Raw genomic sequence first — 20,196 nt, forward strand, 5'->3', positions numbered from 1 at the left:
GACAAATTTACTTGTGCAGTTGCCATTTTTCCCTGTTTTATAAATCCCCCAAGACCCAACACTCTCAACATCACATCATTCACCACTGCATACATACATTATCATTTGTTTGCCGTGCCCTATTAATGACTCCCCTCTGCATTTGCTAACCTATATAATGTGGCTCTGAGACTGTGTCTGTGTAATGTCAATTACCACTTAGTTGCTAAATGTATGCTCCGCATAACTCCATTAAAATTAAAATACTGTCTGTACATTGACTCGGGGGATTAGTCTGGAGGTTTGCGTAGATTTACAGCGAAAGGGGCTAATGGAAAACATAACTGTTAACAATCTGAGGTTTTCAATTAGCCATTCTCAGATTGATTTTATGAAATCTCATCAGCTGATAACCGCGCATTGTTGAGCTAAACACAGCACACGCTGTGATATCAGTTATTGTTTTCACGTTATAAAATAAAACATATTTATTCCTGGCAGGTCGCACTGCTGTGGTGTCCTGTGGCCGAGACACTGAACGGTTCTGCAAGGTTTCCCGAGAGTTTCGGCTCGTTGCCGTGTGTTTCACAAACCTGCACCGAGATTGAGTTTGTGTGTTTGTTTGGATTCACGAGATGGGGCTTTGCAGATTTTTTTTTTCTCAAGCGAATGCAATTGTCCTGTATCCCAGTTCCTCGATCGGAGGATCTGCCCGACCTTAGAGGAACTTGTTTTAGCGCGGTAGCAGAGACACAGCTCAGTGCTAATGGAATAAGGCAATCTCCCAGTTTAAATCCAAGGGATTTTTGCTCCCATTTCCCATTTGTGTTCTGCCAATTTACCTGTTTTCCCTCAGCGGGCTTTACATTCAGATGTGATTTAAGCCGGCTCTATGTACAATACTGCTGGATTTTCTTCCATTTGTATTCAATTGATACCTCCCAGAGCCAGAGAGTGAGAGAGAGAGTGGGGGGGGGGCGGTAAATTAAAACGTCACCAAAAATGAACAGAAGAATGTTTTGAAAACCTGTGCATCTTTGGAGTGTGGGAGGAAACCGGAGCACCCGGAGAAAACCCACGCAGTCACACGGGAGAGCGTACAAACTCCATACAGGCAGCAACCGTGGCCAGGATCTCTGGCGCTGTAAGGCAGCAGCTCCACCTCTGCACCACCGTGCCATCCACAGTACTGGCCACCATAACTAATTCCTTAAGTGAAGGAATGTGCATGAGAATAGAGGGAGCTGGAGACGGTATGCGAGAGAATTGTCGAAGAACAAGCAGAGGAATGGGAATGCTCTAAGAGTCAGCATAGATTTGATAAGATCACAAGACATAGGAGCAGAATTAGGCCATTCGGCCCATCGAGTCTGCTCCGCATAAGACCGTTAAGACAAAGGGCCTCTTTCTCTGTTGAGAGAACTATGAGATGGGAGAAAGCCTGGGCCTGTTTGGTCCATCACTGATTTTATCCAGTGTATATCATCTTAGCTCACCTGTCAATGCATTGGGCGGTAAATGCATTGTCCTTTGAAGTTGTTGTATTATAATCCATACCAGATTAATGAGGTTGAGTGCAAAAGATCACATTGTGGAAGTCACCCGGACCTGATCTATCAGATCTTTATGGGATTATTGGAATCCATGACAGGTAGACAGCGACAGAGAAACCCTCTCCACCTGTCAACACTTAGCACGCAACAAAGGTTTTTCACTGTACCTCGGTACACGTGACAATAAACTAAACTAGAGATGAAACACTCGGTGGTGTGCTTCATTTAGGATGCTGGATTAGAAAGACAGGATAAGGAAAAATGGCATTCTACAGCCTGGGACAGGGAGAGCAGGCACTTGGAACAGCATCAACTCCAAGAACCTTCCAAGTCACGCAATATCATATCCTGACTCAGGGTCGCGCTTTGATCAAAATATTTTCCAAAAAGTTTTCTGTGGATTCACTGCACAGCCTTTGGCTAGAAATTCTCGAGGGTTAAAATTTTCAAATTGCTTCAGCCATTAAAATTATCCTTAATTTCTTGCTGCTTGTCACCAGCTGCCTTCTCAATAGCAACATTTAAGAGGCAGTCAGGCAGATACGTGAACAGGCAGGGAATTGGGGAACAGATACCGTATGTGCACACAGTGTGCCGTTTACATTGGCTTCAGGGTCAGCACAGGCATTGTGGGCCCCGTGCTATACTTTTACTTTAGTCTAGCTTAGAGATACAGCGTGGAAACAGGCCCTTCGGCCCAAGGAGTCCGCGCCGACCAGAAACCCCCACACACTAACACTATCCTCCACACAAGGGACAAGTTTTCTACGTTAACAAGCCAATTAGTCTACAATTGGCTCCAGCCTGAAGAAAGGTCTCGACCTGAAACGTCACCTATTCCTTTACTCTGGCGATGCTGCCTGACTCGTTGAGTTACTCCAACATTTTGTCTATCTTCAGTGTAAACCAGCATTTGCAGATCCTTCCTGCACATCAAGAAGTGGATTGCATTAGGTGTCGAGGACATTGCGTACCATACTGAGTTGGACCTGAGCATGAAAGGTTGCTGCGTTTTAACGTGGCTTTCATGGGTTTCAAAATCGCAATTGCTTTGTAGGACCCAGGAGCCAATTATACTTTGTTTTTAGTTTAGTTTAGAGATACAGCGCGGAAACAGGCCCCCACCGGAACCGCGCCGACCAGCGATCCCCGCACATTAACACTATCCTACACCCACTAGGGACAATTTTTTCTTTACATTTACCAACCTAATTAACCTAAAAACCTGTACGTCTTTGGAGTGTGGGAGGAAACTGAAGATCTCGGAGAAAACCCACGCAGGACACGGGGAGAACGTACAAACTCCGTGCAGATCGAACCCGGGTCTCCGGCGCTGCATTCGCTGTAAGGCAGCAACTCTACCGCTGCGCCACCGTGATCGCCCAGATTTCTCCGGCATTGTGCGTTCTGCTCAAGATACCAGCATCTGCAGTCTCTCGTGTCTGCGCCGCCACTATATTCATCCATAGGACGGACAGTGGGCAGGGCTGCGTTGGGCAGCATTTTGTTACCCATCCCCAAGTGCCTGCTGCTGATTTGTGTCAATGAGTTGGCCCGCTGGGATTTGTTGCCGGGTGGGTGGCAGATGAGCAGAGATCATTTGGTACCCAAGAAGATGCGGAATCCCAAGGAGATAGTCAACTGGGGGAATTGGGAGGAGGTAGGGAAGTGCGGCTGAGGGTGGCACAGTGGCGCGGCGGTAAAGTTGCTGCCTCACAGCGCCAAAGATCCGGGATCGATCCTGACTACGGGTGCTGTCTGTACGGAGTTTGTATGTTCTCCCTGGGTGACCGCGTGGGTTTTCTACAGGGTGCCCTGGACTACAAAGCCATGCAGGTTTGCGGCCTGATTGGCTTTGGTAACATTGTCCCTGGTATGTAGGATAGTGTTAGTGTGTGCAAGGGATCGCTGGTCAGCATGGACATGGTGGGCCGAAGGGCCTGTTTCTGCCCCGTATCTCTAAAGTTTAAAGATTAGATTTCAATTGGCCTCTTGGGTCATTACTTCAAACGAAATGAGGCATCTTCCTTCTTGGCACAGTGCTCACAGCCGACTTCATACATGCATGCACGCAGATCTGGATATTGGAGCATTTTTGATTTGAATGAGTTGCTATAATGTTGATTGGGCCCGAGCAGCAACAGTTTTAGTGAAATTTGTTGTGGACACAGTAAAGGGATGTCAAACCGAGCTCACTCACAAGATTTATCCCTCCTGTTCACTTGTCTGTTCATTCTCTCTCTTTCATCCCTTTCCTTCTCACCCTGTCCCCATCTCGCTCTGACTCTCACCCTTTCTCCCTCCCTCCCTCCTCTCTCTCCCCCTCTTCAATCTCTGTATTCACCTCTCCCTCACTCGCTCTCTACCCTCTTCCTCACCCATTCTCTCCCATCTCCCTTTTCTCTCTCTCTCCCCCTCTCTCTCTCCCCCTCTATCTCTCCCTCCTCTTCTCTCCCCATCCCTTTCCCTCCCCCCTCTCTCTTTCTTTCTCTCTCTCTCTTTCTTTTTCTCTCTGATTCCGTGGTTTCTGCAGAGAAGTGTGCATCTCCCCCCCTTTATGTCACGTTAGTTGCAAAGCAAATGGGAGCTACAAAATTTAACAATGGGGCGCAATAGTGGGGAGAATTGTGGAAGGAGTAATGGAGAAGAGAATAACAGGAGAGAAAAAGACATGAAAACAAATGGTTACTTAGCAAGATGCCATTCTTGTGAAGCAGGAAGAGGAGGGGTATGATGAAAATAGGGGGGGGGAGGAGGTGTTAGTGTTAAATTCAGTGAAATCCACTAAGAGATTGATTGCCCGAATAGTCTCTCCCAGCCCCCGTGGCTGAGTGCCAAGGACATGCTTTTCAAATGACAAGAGATTCACAATGCAAAGCATTGTTTTTCTCCGTAGGGGTGGTTGAACTGCACGGATATGTTGCGGACACTGTGCTGAAAGGCTGCTGCGAGTGAAGTTGGCTGGAAAAGTTTCAAGGCATCTTTGTGAGGATGCTGGCTCGAGGCCACAAGACTCGCTAGGGTCAGTGAGAGGATATCAAAACTTTGTTCACTTTGTGTACATTGTAAGTTTGCCCCTCCAACAGTTATAGTGACAAGACTGTGTGTTCATAGAGTGTGGAAACAGGCCCTTTGGCCCAACTTGCCCACGCCGGCCATTGTGCCCCATCTACACTAGTTCCATCTGCCTGCATTCCGCCCATATCCCTTGTGTATTGTGTGCAGGTTTGGTCCCCTAATGTGAGGAAGGACATTTTTGCTATTGAGGGAATACAGCGTAGGTTTACAAGGTTAATTCCCAGGATGGCGGGAGTGTCATATGCTGAGAGAATGGAGCGGCTGGGCTTGTACACTCTGGAGTTTAGAAGGATGAGAGGATATCTTATTGAAACATATAAGATTATTAAGGGTTTGGACACGCTAGAGGCAGGAAACATGTTCCCGATGTTGGGGGAGTCCAGAACCAGGGGCCACAGTTTAAGAATAAGGGGTAAGCCATTTAGAACGGAGACAAGGAAACACTTTTTCTCACAGAGAGTTGTGAGTGTGTGGAATTCTCTGTGGAGGCTGGTTCTCTGGTTACTTTCAAGAGAGAGCTGGATAGTGCTCTTAAAGATAGTGGAGTCAGGGGATATGGGGAGAAGGCAGGAACGGGGTACTGATTGGGGATGATCAGCCATGATCACATTGAATGGCGGTGCTGGCTCGAAGGGCCAAATGGCCTACTCCTGCACCTATTGTCTATTGTCTATAAACCTGTCCCATCCATGTACCTGTCTAAATGCCTCTTAAACGTTGCGAATAGTACCTGGGTCAACTACCTCCTCCGGCAGCTAATTCCATACACCCACCACCCTTTGTGTGGAAAAAGTCACCCATCAGGTTCTTAATAGATGTTTCCCCCCCCCCACACCTTAAACCTATGCCCTCTGGTTCTCGACTCCCCTACTCTGGTCAAAAGACTCTACGCGTCTACCTGATCTATTCCTCTCATAATTTTGTACACCTTTATACGATCAACCCCTCATCGACCTGCGCTCAAATCAATAAAAGTCCTAGCCTGCACAACCTCTCAAACCCTTGAGTCATCTATTCCTTCTCTCCAGAGATGCTGCATGACCTGCTGAGTTACTCCGAAACTTTGTGTCTCCCTTTAATCTCTGCTCCTCTCACCTTAAAGCTATGCCCTTTCCAGATGCTCCTCGACATACGATGCGTCGACTTACGATATTTCGACTTTACGACGGTGGAAAAGCGATACGCATTCAGTGGAAACCGTACTTTGAATTTTGAATTTTGACCTTTTCCCGGGCTAGCGACATGCGGTACGATACTCTCTCGTCGTGCTGGCCAGCGGCAGCGAGCCGCAGCAGTCTCACCGATACGCTAAAAGAGCGTGCCGACGTTCCCACTATTCTCGAGCCTTATCAGAAGAGAGAGTATGTTTGGTAGGTTAGGTGCATTTTCGACATATACGATATTTTCGATTTACGGTGGGTTTCTGGGAACGTAACCCCATTGTAAGTTGAGGAGAACCTGTACTCTTTGACAATGTCCACCCTGGGAAAACGGTTCTGACTGACTTTGGCACGTTATTGTCCGATATTAGGTGTTGACGCAATTTTCGAATCAGACGCCCATTACACGCGGCAGCTGATCATTAATGTTATTGCCCGCGGAGGGATTAAACAATGGACGGTGTGTTCAACAGAGGCCTGATCTCCATCTCTGTCTCATCCCACTGCCTCTCCGTGGATGTACCTCCTCCCCTCAAATCCACAGTCTTTCTTTCTCTTGGGCCAAGCTCCAACCCGAGAGAAGTTCTCAGGCCAACAAATTAATTGTTCTTGGTGTCATATTTTGACACATAACCTGGTGAGCGCACGCCTATCGTGGCTGGGCGCTGGGGTGGGGAGAGGCGGAGAGAGGAGGCTAGGCCTCCTCGTCTCATTGAAGCTGTGTGTAACTTAGTGGTGGCGAGGGTTAATTTCTGCCAGTGTAAGATAAAGAATGAGGCTATCATATTAACACAACGTACTGGGACAGCCTTAATGAAAAAACATTAATGGCACTCTTCAATGAGCTGAGCAGCAGTGCGCAGGTCATTAAAGTTCCCCTCATCAGGCACCATATGGAAATGGCTGTAGAGATCTCCTGTACATTTTTAGAAGTCTAATTGAACAGCTGTCTCTGATTAATTGATTAATTTAAAGCCAGGAAAAGTAGGTAAAAACCCAAGGTGAAGGATGAGGCTGCTCATTAAATGGATGGAATGCCACTCCCGGGAACTCCTCACAGGCCCTGCGTGACGGAGACGAGCCGGGTGGACAGTATTAACGTCGCGCTGGCAGCAGGAGCTCCAGAGACCCAGGCACTCGCACGGATGACGTGCGCTAATCCAGGCAGGGGCTGCGAGCGTTTGCAGCTCCAGTCAGTCAGCGGGCCTGTTCCTGTGTCGCAAGCTGTGCCCTGGGTCTGCTCGCTTCTTAATCCTCCAGCAAAATCCCTCAGGGGGGGGGGGGGGGGCAACCCCTAGTCACGGTGGCATTAGCCGCAGCCTTGGTCAGGCAGCATGCTGAGTCGTGGGTTCAAATCCCACGTAGGCGGCCTCGACCACAGTAAATCAAGACCCCAGTGCCACGTGGAGGGGGTGGGGGGGCTGCTCTAGAAGATGTGTTGCTTTTCCAGGGTTGCCAAAATAAAAAATACAGCATGAAGCTGTTTTAAAGAAGAATGCGGGAATTAATAGCTGCATCTGGCCAAAATTGAGTATTTAATGGGACACTATCACACTGATCCTCACGTAGCCCTCTCCCCAGGGTGGCACAGCTGGTAGCCGGTGCCGGAGACCTGGGTTAGATCCTGGCCTCAGGTGTTGTCTGTGTGGAGTTTGCATGTTCTCCCCGTGACCGTGTGGGTTTCCTCCGGCTTGCTCCCACGTGTGGGGTTATGGGTGAACTGACCTCTGTAAATTGCCCCTGGTGTGTAGGGAGTGAATGAGAAAGAAAGTGTGCTATCCTAGAACTACTGTGAATGGATGATCGATGGTCGGCTTGGACTTGGTGGGCAGAAGGGCCTGTTTGCGTGCTCTGTCCCTAAACTAAACTATCAAGCAATGGGTGGTCCTTTTTCCAAACACTGGGAGAATCGTTAATCAAAGTCCTGTCCCCAGAAGAAACAATGGCATTACAGCTAAAAACTATTAATTAAATGTTTGTGAGTCAAGGAATACCCTGCAAAGGAATACCCACTTTCTGATAAGTTCATTGAGTGCCTTGAAGACAAGAAAGGTGCACTAAAAATGCAAATCATTTTAAAATGGCCCCTGACTTTGAGCAACCAAAAACACAGTGCGGTCCAGAGGGCACATTTGGCAGAATGAAACCTAGGATTAAAGATCATGTATGGTCTTTTCTTTGACTGGATAACACACAGCCAAGGCTTTTCACTGTACCAGTGACAATAATAAACGAAACAAAATGAAACTAAATTAACCGTCGCAATGTTTAAGAAACATTTAGACAAGAGCGTTTTATTCTCATATGTCCCAGGCAGAACAATGAAATTCTTACTTGCAGCAGCACAAGAGAACTCTGTAAACAACATAACGAAGGAAAAAAAAGATCAGTACGCACACATGTACACATAAAAACAATACTGCAAAAAGACAAAACCAATGCCCCCAAGTCTATGTAGTTCAGAGGTTATTTGGAGGTAGTAGTGTTTAATAGCCTGATGGCTGTAGGGAGGAAGCTGTTCCTGAACCTGGACGTTAAGGGCTTGTCCCACTTAGGCGATTTTTTAGGCGACTAAGCTGTTGCCGGGGTGTCGCCTGTATGGTCGTGAGTCGCCTCCTCAGTCGCCGAAGAGTCGTAGCGTTTTTCTGGTCGCCCCTGGATTTTGAAATGTTCAAAGCTTTTCGGCGACTGTGGGCTTATCGTAGCTTGTCTTCTCCTAACGTAGGTGCTGTCATAGGTTGGTGCCAGGATGGTATAGCTTGTCGCCAGGTGACGTAGGTTGTCGCCGGTGTTGACCGGTGAATTCCATTGTCGTAGTCGCCTAAGTGGGACAGGCCCATTAGCCCAGACGCCGGTTTTTAGGCGACTTGCTACAACTATGACAGTCGCCTAACAAAATCATCTAGTGGGGCAGTTTTCAGACTTCTATATCTTCATCCCGAAGCCAGGAGTGAAATGAGCGTGTGGCCAGGGTGGTGTGGGTCTCTGATGATGTTGGCTGCCTTTTTAAGGCAGTGACTCCTGCAAGTCCCTTAGATGTTGGGGAGGTCAGGACCCGTGATAGATTTGGCAGTGTTCACCACTATACGCAGTCTTCTTCATTCCCGAGCGTTCAAGTAGCCGAAGCAAGCCGTGGTGCAACCAGTCATTATCCTCTCTACTCTACGCTTGTAGAAGTGCGAGCCCTCTCTGACATAGCCAATCTCCGCAATCTTTATAACTGCATCAGTGTGCTGGGTCCAGGAAAGATCTTTAGACATATGCACGGCCAGAAATTTGACCCATCGATATAGACAGGTTTGTGGGTCATCCTTCCTCTTCCAAAGTCCACAATCAGTTCCTTGGTCTGACTGACATGGATAGGAGAGGTTTAGAGGGATACGGGCACAAACGCAGGCAGGTGGGACTGGTGTAGATGCGACATGTTGGTCGGCGTGGGCACGTTGGGATATGGGCCCAACGCAGGCAGGTGGGACTGGTGTAGATGCGACATGTTGGTCGGCGTGGGCACGTTGGGATATGGGCCCAACGCAGGCAGGTGGGACTGGTGTAGATGCAACACACTGATCAAGGTGGGCAAGTTGGGCCTGTTTCCACACTGTATGTATGACTCTGTGACTCTAAACTAAAAGAAAGTGGCTGATGAGAGTTCTGAAGCACAGTCAACGAGAAGGCCAAGATTTTGGTCAGCATTCAGTGGCCAGGGTCCGGGCCGCTGTTGAGAATGTATAGACCGATCAATACCATGAATGCAAAGAAAGCCGTGTCCCATTTAAAAAATATTTCTTGATAATTTTTGTGAATAAAGTATATTTTTGAAATTTAAAAACCAGAACAAAGATACTCTGCATTAGGAAGCCTTCACTTTTGCTTCCCTTCTCAGTACTGGCTGCAGAGAGAGTAATGCATGCGTGCCTGCTGTGAATTGAAATGTTCAGAGTGCGGCTGATAAGTGGAGGGCTAACTGGTCTTAACTGGTAACCTCTGTTAGTGTTGGAGGTCTATGGTTTATGTTCATTCACCAGGGACGATAATGCTATCTTATTCAGTCCATGCTTTGTTTGCTAATTATTGAAAATAGCTTTTGGATGTCTGCGTATTATAATTGATTCTGTCACAGCATTAGATCAAACTAATAGAAAATTGACTTTCATTGAAATGTAGAAGTGATGAGAGCGACTGCACTCACTGTTTCTCTTTCCGTCCCCTGAACCCGATGGTGTTAAAAGTCCAGGCACATCTCATCCATGCCCACAGTTTTCAGCCAGAGCATGCCTTACCTGCATCAGGTGCCCGCTGCATGCGAAGCAGGCCATTCAGCCCCTCCTGCCTCTGGCAGCTTTTTCACAGCTCTCCACACACTCACTCACCCTCTCCACGTCTCTTAACCCTGCAAATGTTTTCTGACGCATTTATCGAATTCTAATTAGTGAAGCCTCATCTCTTGCAAACACGTACAGGTTGGTAGGATGTAGTCTGAAGAAGGCCAGCCACCCGAAACGTCACCTATTCCTTTTCTACACAGATGTTGTCTGACACGCTGAGTTACTCCAGCATTTTGTGCCAATCTGTAGGTTAATTGGCTTTGGTAAAATTGTCCGTAGTGTGTAGGATAGTGTTGGTGGACGGGGTAATCGTTGGGTGGCGTGGACCCGGTGAGCCGAAGGGCCTGTTTCCGCTGTATCTCTAAAATCTTAAGGCACACTCCACAAACTGAGTCTGGGCATGTTATTACCCCCTATGCCCTTCCCTACGCCATCCCAAACCATTTAATTGAAAGGGGCAGATAATTGAGGAAGCTCTCCACGATCTGTGTGAACTCCCCTGTCTGACCCCAACCCACTCCCCATCCCTGGAATTTCCCCCACGGACCAGTAGTCATAGCAACCACAGTTGTGAGAACAGGACGAACCTCTCAAGAAAGGTGAGGTTGTCTCCCGGTGACTCTGATCTTAGGGCTGGTTTCCTAACTCACTCCAGGTCCTGACTCACTTCCGATCGGTCCGAAGAAGGGTCCCGATTCAAAACCCACTCCTGTCCGATTATTCTCCGTCATGCTGCCTGAGTTTTCTTCCAGCGCTTTGTGTTCAGTCCAGGTCCTTGACTCACCTCCAGCTGTGCTCACCGGCCAACAACAGATCCAAGATCTGTTCCCCATTGCTCATGACCTCTCCGTGCCATTCACCGCACACTATTTCTGCCAGCTCGTTAAGCCGACAGCCCCTTGTGCCCCCCACCCCCCTCCACTCTTGTCCATCCCCAGATTTCACTGGGCAATCACCCCTTCATCCACCAACTCCAGAATATCTTCCCCTCAACCTCCCAATTCCTTTTCCTCTCCATCAGACCCCTCGGGCGCCTGATGACGATTCTCGGAGGGATTTTTCTACATTCAGCTGCAATGTAAAAGCAAGTTTCACATAAGCGGCAGAGTGGTGAAGCTGCTGCCTCACAGTGCCAGAGGCCCCTGGTTCAATCCGGACCTCAGGTGCGGCCCGTGTGGAACTTGTATGTCCTGTGACCTGCGTGGGTTTCCTCCCGGTGCTCCGGTTTCCTCCCACATTCGAAGGACAGGCGGTTGTGTAGGTTAATTGTCCTCTGCAAACTGCCCTGGATGTGAAAGTGGAATGAGTGATGGCTGATTGGCGTTGACTTGGTCGGCCGAAGGGCCGGCTTCCATTGCTGTGAATGTAAACTAAACCAAAGTTAGAGCGGCGAGATTATTTTAACCAGCTCTTTCTTTGTTTTTCTCGCAGGTAAAGACGAGCCTTCAAGCTACATTTGCACAACTTGCAAGCAGCCTTTCATGAGCGCCTGGTTCCTGCTCCAACACGCACAGAACACGCACGGATTCCGCATTTACTTGGAGACCCACCCGTCCAACAGTCCCCTAACTCCACGGATTGGCCTTCCTCCCTCCCTGGGCCCGGACCCCATCTCGCAGTCGCCACTCACCACCTTCCTGGGCGAGAACAACCCTTTCAACCTGCTGCGGATGACGGGGCCCATCCTCCAGGAGCACCCGGGCTTCGGCGACGGACGCCTGCCCAACACTCCCCCCATCTTCAGCCCGCCCCCTCGGCATCACCTAGACCCCCATCGCTTGGACCGCCTTAGTGCCGACGAAATGGGCTTGGTATCCCAGCATCACAGTGCCTTCGACAGAGTAATGCGTTTAAACCACCCGCTGGGCATCGAGTCCCAGACCATGGACTTCTCCAGGAGGCTCCGGGAACTGGCAGGGAACAACAGTTCCACGCCGCCCCTGTCGCCCAGCCGCCACAACCCTATGCACCGCCTGCTCCAGCCCTTCCAGCCCAGCCCCAAGTCGCCCTTCCTGAGCACCCCCCCGCTGCCGCCCATGCCACCCAGCAGCACCACCCCGCCGCAGTCTCAAGCCAAGACCAAGTCGTGCGAGTTCTGCGGCAAGACCTTCAAGTTCCAGAGCAACCTGATCGTCCACAGGCGAAGCCACACGGGCGAGAAGCCCTACAAGTGCCAGCTGTGCGACCACGCCTGCTCGCAGGCCAGCAAGCTGAAGCGCCACATGAAGACCCACGTGCACAAGATGGCGGGCAGGTCGGACGACGGCTTGTCCGCCACCAGCTCGCCGGAGCCGGGCACCAGCGAGCACGCCGGCGGCGAGGGCTGCGGCCTTAAGGCAGGCGGCGGCGGCGGCTCGGGCTTCATGAACGAGAACGAAGAGGAGGAGGAGGAGGAGGAGGAGGAGGAAGAGGAAGAGCTGGAGAACGAGAGCCGGCCCGAGTCGAGCTTCAGTATGGACTCGGAGCTGAGCCGCAACCGGGAGAATGGCTTCAAGCTGCCGGTGAACGACAAGCAGCAGCAGCACTGCGTGCTGGGCAAGGTGATGGAGAACGTGGGCCTCCGCGCCATCCAGCACTACGGCGACGTGCAGAAGCGCGCCATCTTCTCCAAGCGCTCGTCCGACGGCCAGAGGGACACGGGCGACGAAGACTCGGTGGCCGGCGAGATGGAGAGGCCCGGCGAGGAGGGCGCGGTCAACGGCCGAGGCTTCGGGCCGCCCCCCGAGGCCTTCCCCATGCTGCTGCCCCGGAAGCCTCCGCTCATCGCCAGCCCGTCGCCCTCCTCCATCGCCTCGGCCAAGAGGATCAAGATGGAGAAAGACCTCGACCTGTCCTCCGCCACGCCCTTGATCCCCTCAGAAAACGTTTACTCGCAGTGGCTGGTGGGCTACGCTGCCTCCCGGCACTTCATGAAAGATCCTTTCCTGGGTTTCGGCGACTCCAGGCAGTCGCCCTTCGGCACCTCGTCGGAGCATTCGTCGGAGAACGGCAGCCTGAGGTTCTCCACTCCGCCCGGCGACATGTTGGACGGCGGCCTGTCGGGGCGAAGCGGGACGGCGAGCAGCGGCAGCACCCCCCACATGGGGTCGGGATCGTGCCCGGGCCCCGGCCGGCCGAGCTCGAAGGAAGGCCGCCGGAGCGACACCTGCGAGTACTGCGGCAAAGTGTTCAAAAACTGCAGCAACTTGACAGTGCACCGCCGGAGCCACACGGGCGAGCGGCCTTACAAGTGCGAGCTCTGCAACTATGCCTGCGCCCAGAGCAGCAAGCTGACCCGCCACATGAAAACGCACGGCCAGATCGGCAAGGAGGTTTACAGGTGCGACATTTGTCAAATGCCCTTCAGCGTTTACAGCACCCTCGAGAAACACATGAAAAAGTGGCACGGAGAACACTTGCTGACGAGTGACGTTAAAATCGAACAAGCAGAAAGAAGCTAAAGCTCCTTGAAAGTTTTTTTTTTAGAAATTATATAAGGCAAAAAAACACACACACACACACACACAAAACACACAAAACACACACACACACACACACAACACACACAAAAACAAACCCCACAAAAAAAAAAAAAGGACTTGGTTATATAATAAAACACACAAAACACACACACACACACACACACACACATACACGCACAAAAAAAACCTTTTTTTTTTCAATTGTAAAAGCTTAATTAATTGCCAACTGAGAAAAAAGTCAGCCCCGAGTGCCTCCTGTGGCACTTAATTTTCAAGGTATAATTTGTGTCTGAGAAGCTCAATCAAATCAGAGGGTGATGTAGAGGCAGTAAAATAATATTGAGCCTTTTCTACTGTGCAATAATTTCTGTATTTATTTGTTTTAAATATTTTTTCAAGTATCATGTGCAGGTACTTTTTCTTTTATTTTTTCGTTCTTTGTTTTGATTTTTTGTTAGGGTATCCCTTTTGATTTTACCCTCTTTTTTAAGGAAAAAACGGAAACCTGAGATTACTTGCATTTTGAAGTGCAGATCTGTAGAAATAACCCTTCTCTGGGGCCGCTGCTTATTTGGAATTGAATAGTTAACACAGTAATTTCTTGGATAGAAGCCGCGTTTGTTGATTCTTTTAATTTTTCTTTTGGTTTCATCAAGGGAGGGGTTTGTTTGGGGTGAGACAGATTGGATTTGCACAAAAGAAAAATCATTTATAAAAGATAAAAATGGTTTCTGTTTTAAAAGAAGGGAGATGCCTCAGCGGATCACAATCCTAATCGTAGCACTTAACTAGTCGTTTCAAAAAAACTGGGTTCGAAATGTAGCACAGATCTTGCCATCCACTGGAGTCTGGAACTGCCGCTGCCAATTTTCGCCAATGATCCTTGGCTAAAACTAAACCGAGTTGAATGAGGATGAAAGAAAAGGAGCAGGCAGATGAGAGAGGCAACTTTCTCTCTCGTGCCCAATGATACCGGCCAGAAACTTAACCTAAGCAATAACGGTCTTTCAGTTTGTGTTACTAACTAGTGAGTAAAATGCATAGCAAACGTAAATCGAGCAAAGTCAGAAGTGCATTATTGCCAATGCCTATCAAAACATCTGTGCTTGATTGTATGCGATAAGCATTATTGCAGAAATGCACAGGTATTTTGCCAACAGGAGATGGATGGTCTTTGGCCATTGTGTTTTAAAGAGCTAAATTTGTACCTGAGATATTTCCTTTTTTTGAACCCGCACCTTAACATATTTGTTTTTTTAATTATAGAAACTGCGACTTCTGAACAAGAAAAACTATGGGAAATCTATGGTCCAAAAAGGGTTATGATATACATTAGGGAACAACTGAGATTAAAGTGTCAGTGTTGCTTAGAGTAGCATTCACAATACTGGCACTATATTAAAAAAATGTTAATGTCAGTTGACAGTTTTTATACTGCCATTCAATTTGACATGAGTGCCTTGAATATTTGATCTTCCTAATGAGTCTCTGAGACAAATGCAAAACCACTTTTTGTGAAGTTTAAAACAAAAGTACTGATTTGAAGAAGAGAGGAAAAAAATCACACAACAAAGAGAAAGATGTACGTCATTAGATTCTAGAGTTCAACATGCACCAACAATCCAGAATTTATAGACAAACAAAATATAAACAATCAGCGGATCTTCACGCCAGTCGCTACAAGTTGGTGAAGATGTGGCATCATCCCTTGCCCCCAGTTAACCCAATAACCCCCACCCCACCCAGCTAATCAACTACGGAAAGTCTGATGAGCTGTCTGAAGTCTGTCGTTCTATGCTCATCAATTGATACTGCAGGACGCTGCTTAAACTGTGGGGAGCCCACTGTAGCAAAGCTCAATAGTAAAATAAACGATGCCTCCAGAATCCCAACAAGAACATAAAGACAGTTACTCATCAGGAACAATGGCTACTCCTTATTTTTTTTTTGGTTCTGAACAGAATTTAGTGCACTCAGTCTCGAATAAGTTTACAGTATTGAATATCTACAAGAGTGGAAAAAAAAACAAAAAAAAAAAATATTGTGTGTGCGTGCGTGCGTGTTTGTTGAATGATCAAGAGGTTTTTTTTCCGAAGTTTGCTTCGTAAATACATGGGTGCCATTATGGCCATGTGTATATTGGTTATCTGAATCAACTGGTGACGGGGTTTAATATATATATTACAGTTTCTTGATCACTGTAAAAGTGTACCAGTATTTGTAATAATGGAGAATGCCTGGGCATTTTACAAAATGGAGAGGAAAAAAAACAAAAAAAAAATAACTTTTTTTTTTTTTTCAAAAATGGAAATTGTTGCAGTAAATTTGTGGGTCTAAAATTGTTCTTGTCACTGTAATTGTAAAGTCTAATTGACTATCAGTTTTAGTAGACTTTTTTGCCTTGAGTGTTTTATCTTTTTTCAAAAATTGTATAGAACTTGTATTGGGAAGGACGATTACTGCTACCATATGTAGGCAAGAAAAAAAATTAGTAGAAGAGTGCATATTCATGTAATTGCTTTGCTTAAAATCACATTCCTGACCTGTACTTTTTCCCTCTGTTTCTCTGGAATGGTTACTTGGTATTGGTTCATAATAGTGTAGGCACTTGCTGTATTTATACAGGAGCTTGTATTTTTTAACTGTTTGCTTGTCCTTTTAAAGGTACAACAAAAACGAAAAGTACCTTTTTTTTGGTAGTGGATTAGAAGAAAAAAAAACACACAAGCTGCCATAATATATTTTTTTAATTTTGGCAGGATAAAAATAGTGCAAAAATAATTTGTATGTTCTGAAATCTTATTGTACAGGAGAAAAAAAGGTCGTGTAACGACCTTTTGTTTAAAAAAAATAACAAAATGGAATTAGGAAATGCATTGCTGGTCACTGATAATTTGATTTTCAGTTGTACAGTTCCCCGTCCCCATCACCGCCCGACTTTCCACATTGGTGGATATGCATGGTTTACAGTTTTTGCCAGTCTGTTTTGCGTTTTTTTTCCTTTGTGATTTGCAGCCTTCGCTCTCCCTGTTCACACACACACTCTGATTCGATCTGTTGTGGTCAGAGTTAGATCAATGTAAATCCAACCGAACAAAGACCAAAACTTGTTGCACCTGGCACTGCTTTAAGGATCACTCAGTGTGTGGCATGGAAGACGATGGATGAGTCAATGTCGTGTACATGCTGAGCAGGTGTATGTCCACAGGGACAAAGTTTCCTTATGTTGGATGCATTTTTGCCCTTTATTTGTTTTGTAAAATATGTGGACAGTTCTTTCTTGAAGTAAAATCAATGATTAGCTCATTGATTTGTGCAGTATTAGAAACCACTAGATGTCACTAATGGTAGAAACCATCAAAAGTGGAAGTGAATATATACTGCATTCACCAACAGCGGACCTACCTTCAATAGTTCTGCATTTTTCTTTTCTTTTTTTTTGTCCCTGATGCATCCATGTTGTGTGCATGGCACTGTTGAGTCCAACGTTTCCATGGGGATTTGGGTTTTGGGCCTCCTTGGTCTGCTGCTGTGTAAAACCAATGAGGCAGGTGCAAGTATGTGTCGATCTAAGCTGCCATTTGGTTTCCTGTGTTAACATTCACTTCTAATTTCACATTCCACAGTTCCTCAACATTTTGTAATGATAATAGCAAAGAGGTGGGATGAAACCATTTGTATTTTGACACTTTGAAATTTGCACTAAAAACAGGGAGACAAACCATTCTGAGCACGTAATTGGCACATTAGGTAAATGTAATACTTCAAGTTCTGAAACGTTAGTCCTCCACGATTTGAAGGTGTGAGCAGCATTTATCAACCTCCTTGCATTTTCGGTTACTTACAAGGCTAAGTGACGTTAAGTGGCCAGTTCTTAGTAGGTTTGTTACTTAGCCAAATGATTGCATTTTCTGTAAATAAAAATGTACAAAGCCGTTGAGGTTTCCGTGCATACCTGCTATTCTGCAACTATTGCCAATTGGAGTCGATTATGTCAGCCGTTGATGGTGTTGCATGATTTTATTTTATTTTACGAGGTGAAAGGACGCTCATGTGCCCCAGTTTTAAAGCTACTGGAAACGGTCATTATTCTCAAGGATGCCCTTACTTCCCCACTGCACGATCCCATCCAGTACAGGCAGCTCAATGAGACGGAATAAGGGTCAATGCCATTCCGAACCCGGGGGCTAGAATCAGTTCTCCTAGTCTGCAAGCTACACCTCGATTGCTTTGGAACAGCCCAGGTAATGGTGCCAACTCTGTCACTTGGCCAAACTGTAAACAGTGTTTCAATGTTACCATCTGTGGAGCCTTCCCTCTCCATCCACTAAAAGGCCTTCTGCCACCTTCTCTGGCACATTGACCTATGTTTTCCCAGGACAGTCCGGTGTTGGAGAACCTGAACTATTTAGAGAGTCATCGTGCCATTTTCACATAACTCACCTGCGGCAAAAATACAATCATTGTTAGACCTTTCAATGTCCCATGCACTGTAGTAAAAGAGAGGACTGGAAGTGATAAAAATTGATTCATATCTGTTATCCCCTCCACTACGCCAAGGGGTTTATTTTTCAATATAAAGTGGCAGTGTTTGCTTGTTGCATCATCAAGCAAAGTCCACTTAAAAGGATTTGGGGAACGGGCGTGAGCTGAGCATGTAGGAAAGACAAGTGCCTCTTGTGATCTGCCACTGAAGGGATGTTAGGAAATTAATGTGGCGTTGCGTCACAGACCCTTTCCAAGGCACTGCCTTCTCAGCCGACACAGAGGGAAGGAGGCATTCATCTGGGCAGTGACCAAGAATTCACCTGTTCCCACATATGGCCCTCTCTAGATATGGCATGTGGGTGTACACACAGAGGGCAGACCTCTGGTATTCACCCAGGTTGTCATTTCTCATCATTGACCAGAGTTGAGGATGTACTACAGGTGCAGAAGGAAGCACCTGTTGAAAGTGTCAGATGCCATTACCTGGGAATTGAGGCACCTTTGAACTGAGCAATGGTGATTGCACAATGACTTCCAGCAGAGAACTTTAAATAGCTGCTTCCCTGAACTTGGCAAACTTGTTTTTCAAAAATACTGGGCTTGTTTTCTCGTGCAGATATTAACCCCCCCCCCCCCCTCCCGGTCCAGCGACCATTTGATATCAGATCACTTTGAGCATCAGTGGTTACTCCTTTAACATGGTACCATTTAATTATGTGACGTTGCCCATCTCTGGTTAATGTTCAGGCCATTAACAGTTTATGCCATAGTGCGTCACCAGGTAAGACCCCCCCCCCCCCCCCCCCCCCCCCCAGCTGCCATTTACCACTAGCCTGAGCACCATGAACGTCCCTGTTTGGAGATTTAAGAGAAACAAAAACTCTGATTAAAACATTCAAAGTTCAAGAACTTATGTTTCATCCTGCCTCTGTCGAGTACAGTCCATAGCTTGTTTTTTTATCATGACCAAACACTTTAATGGTGCTGTTGTAATTTTAAGAGTTGTACTTAAAATGCAAAGCAAATCAATGCCACTTGAGTTGGACCTATTTGTAATGGCAAGGCAAATATTTTATTAGCTTTTTTTCTATTTCTGTATTTAGAGCTTTTTATTGTAACTTGAGATTTGGTCTTATACTACAGGTTTGAACTATTTATTATTGCTTGTGTTGTGCTCTGTTTAAAACAGATGCACTTTATCCTTTTTTTTATGTTGAAGTGTTGACCAGAGGTCACATCAGCTTGGCTTTGTGAAATATTTATTGTTCTGTTTTCTGTACAAAATCAAGCCCTTTCCTAAGCCACACTGTTTTCAGCTTGTGTCTACCATTTCACTCATACACTCATCCAAAATGTTTGTCCCATTTTCAAGTGAAAAAAAATAAATCAGAAGTTATCTTTACAATCTTCAAACTTTTACCTTTTCTGCCTATTTTTTCCCCATTTCCGTAACATGAGTTCAACGGTGTATGCTTACCAGTTAGCACCTGTACAACTGATGGTACGACAGGTCGAGTCAAGCACAATCGATTCAGAGTGAGACAAAAATGCCAGACAGCACTAGAAAAGATAATGAAACTGCTGAGAAATTCACTGTGGCACCTGGCAAAGACCTAACAGCCCACCCCCATCCATGGGCTGGGCCAGTGAGGATCAGTTTTGTTTTATAGGTTATCTGTCTGTTCTCGGTCAAAGGCATAATGTGACTTATCATTGGGGATTAGACAGCAGACCGTGTTTTTTATTTTTTATTTTAACCATCTTTTAATAAAGAACCTTGTCAAGCCCAACTCGTATCTTTTGAGTAAAGTTCATTCTTCAGTTGGAGCACGCACAAAACTCGGTGTGGTACATTTATCCATTCACAAAACAAAATCGTTTTGGTTTTTCCTTTATTTTTCGGTAGACAGCTGTCCCTTTTTTTTGTTATACTGTTGTGTTTTTACTTCATATCCCTTGGCTCCAGTTTATCCAAGGTTTTCTAATAAAAGAACTTGACTGCTTATATTTATATATAAAAAAAAAAAGGACTGTGTCTACTTATTGCGATGATCCCTTTATTTCCTAACAAAAATGAATTAAAATGATCGTCACTTATTTCCCCCTCCAACCTCAGTCTATTCTGAGCATGACAGAAAACAGCTGAGCCTTT

At 46.6% G+C, this 20,196-nt stretch overlaps 1 protein-coding gene across 4 annotated transcripts in view; it reads left to right on the forward strand.

The window, feature by feature from the left end:
- The window catches only part of bcl11b (BAF chromatin remodeling complex subunit BCL11B), a 180,897-nt gene extending 161,063 nt beyond the window's left edge, over positions 1-19,834 (forward strand). For 2 of the 4 annotated variants that reach the window (XM_033027687.1, XM_033027688.1), the window contains exons 3-4: positions 11,527-13,414; positions 14,823-19,834. In XM_033027687.1, coding sequence (XP_032883578.1) covers positions 11,527-13,414; positions 14,823-14,838 — 1,904 coding nt within the window. In that variant the 3' untranslated portion in view covers positions 14,839-19,834. Of the gene's footprint in view, positions 1-11,526 lie in introns of all 4 variants that reach the window. The other 2 variants (XM_033027685.1, XM_033027686.1) reach the window with 1 other exon arrangement.
- The last annotated feature ends 362 nt before the right edge of the window (positions 19,835-20,196 follow it).

This window comes from Amblyraja radiata, chromosome 9 (genome assembly GCF_010909765.2).
Source record: "Amblyraja radiata isolate CabotCenter1 chromosome 9, sAmbRad1.1.pri, whole genome shotgun sequence".
Lineage (NCBI taxonomy): Eukaryota > Metazoa > Chordata > Chondrichthyes > Rajiformes > Rajidae > Amblyraja > Amblyraja radiata.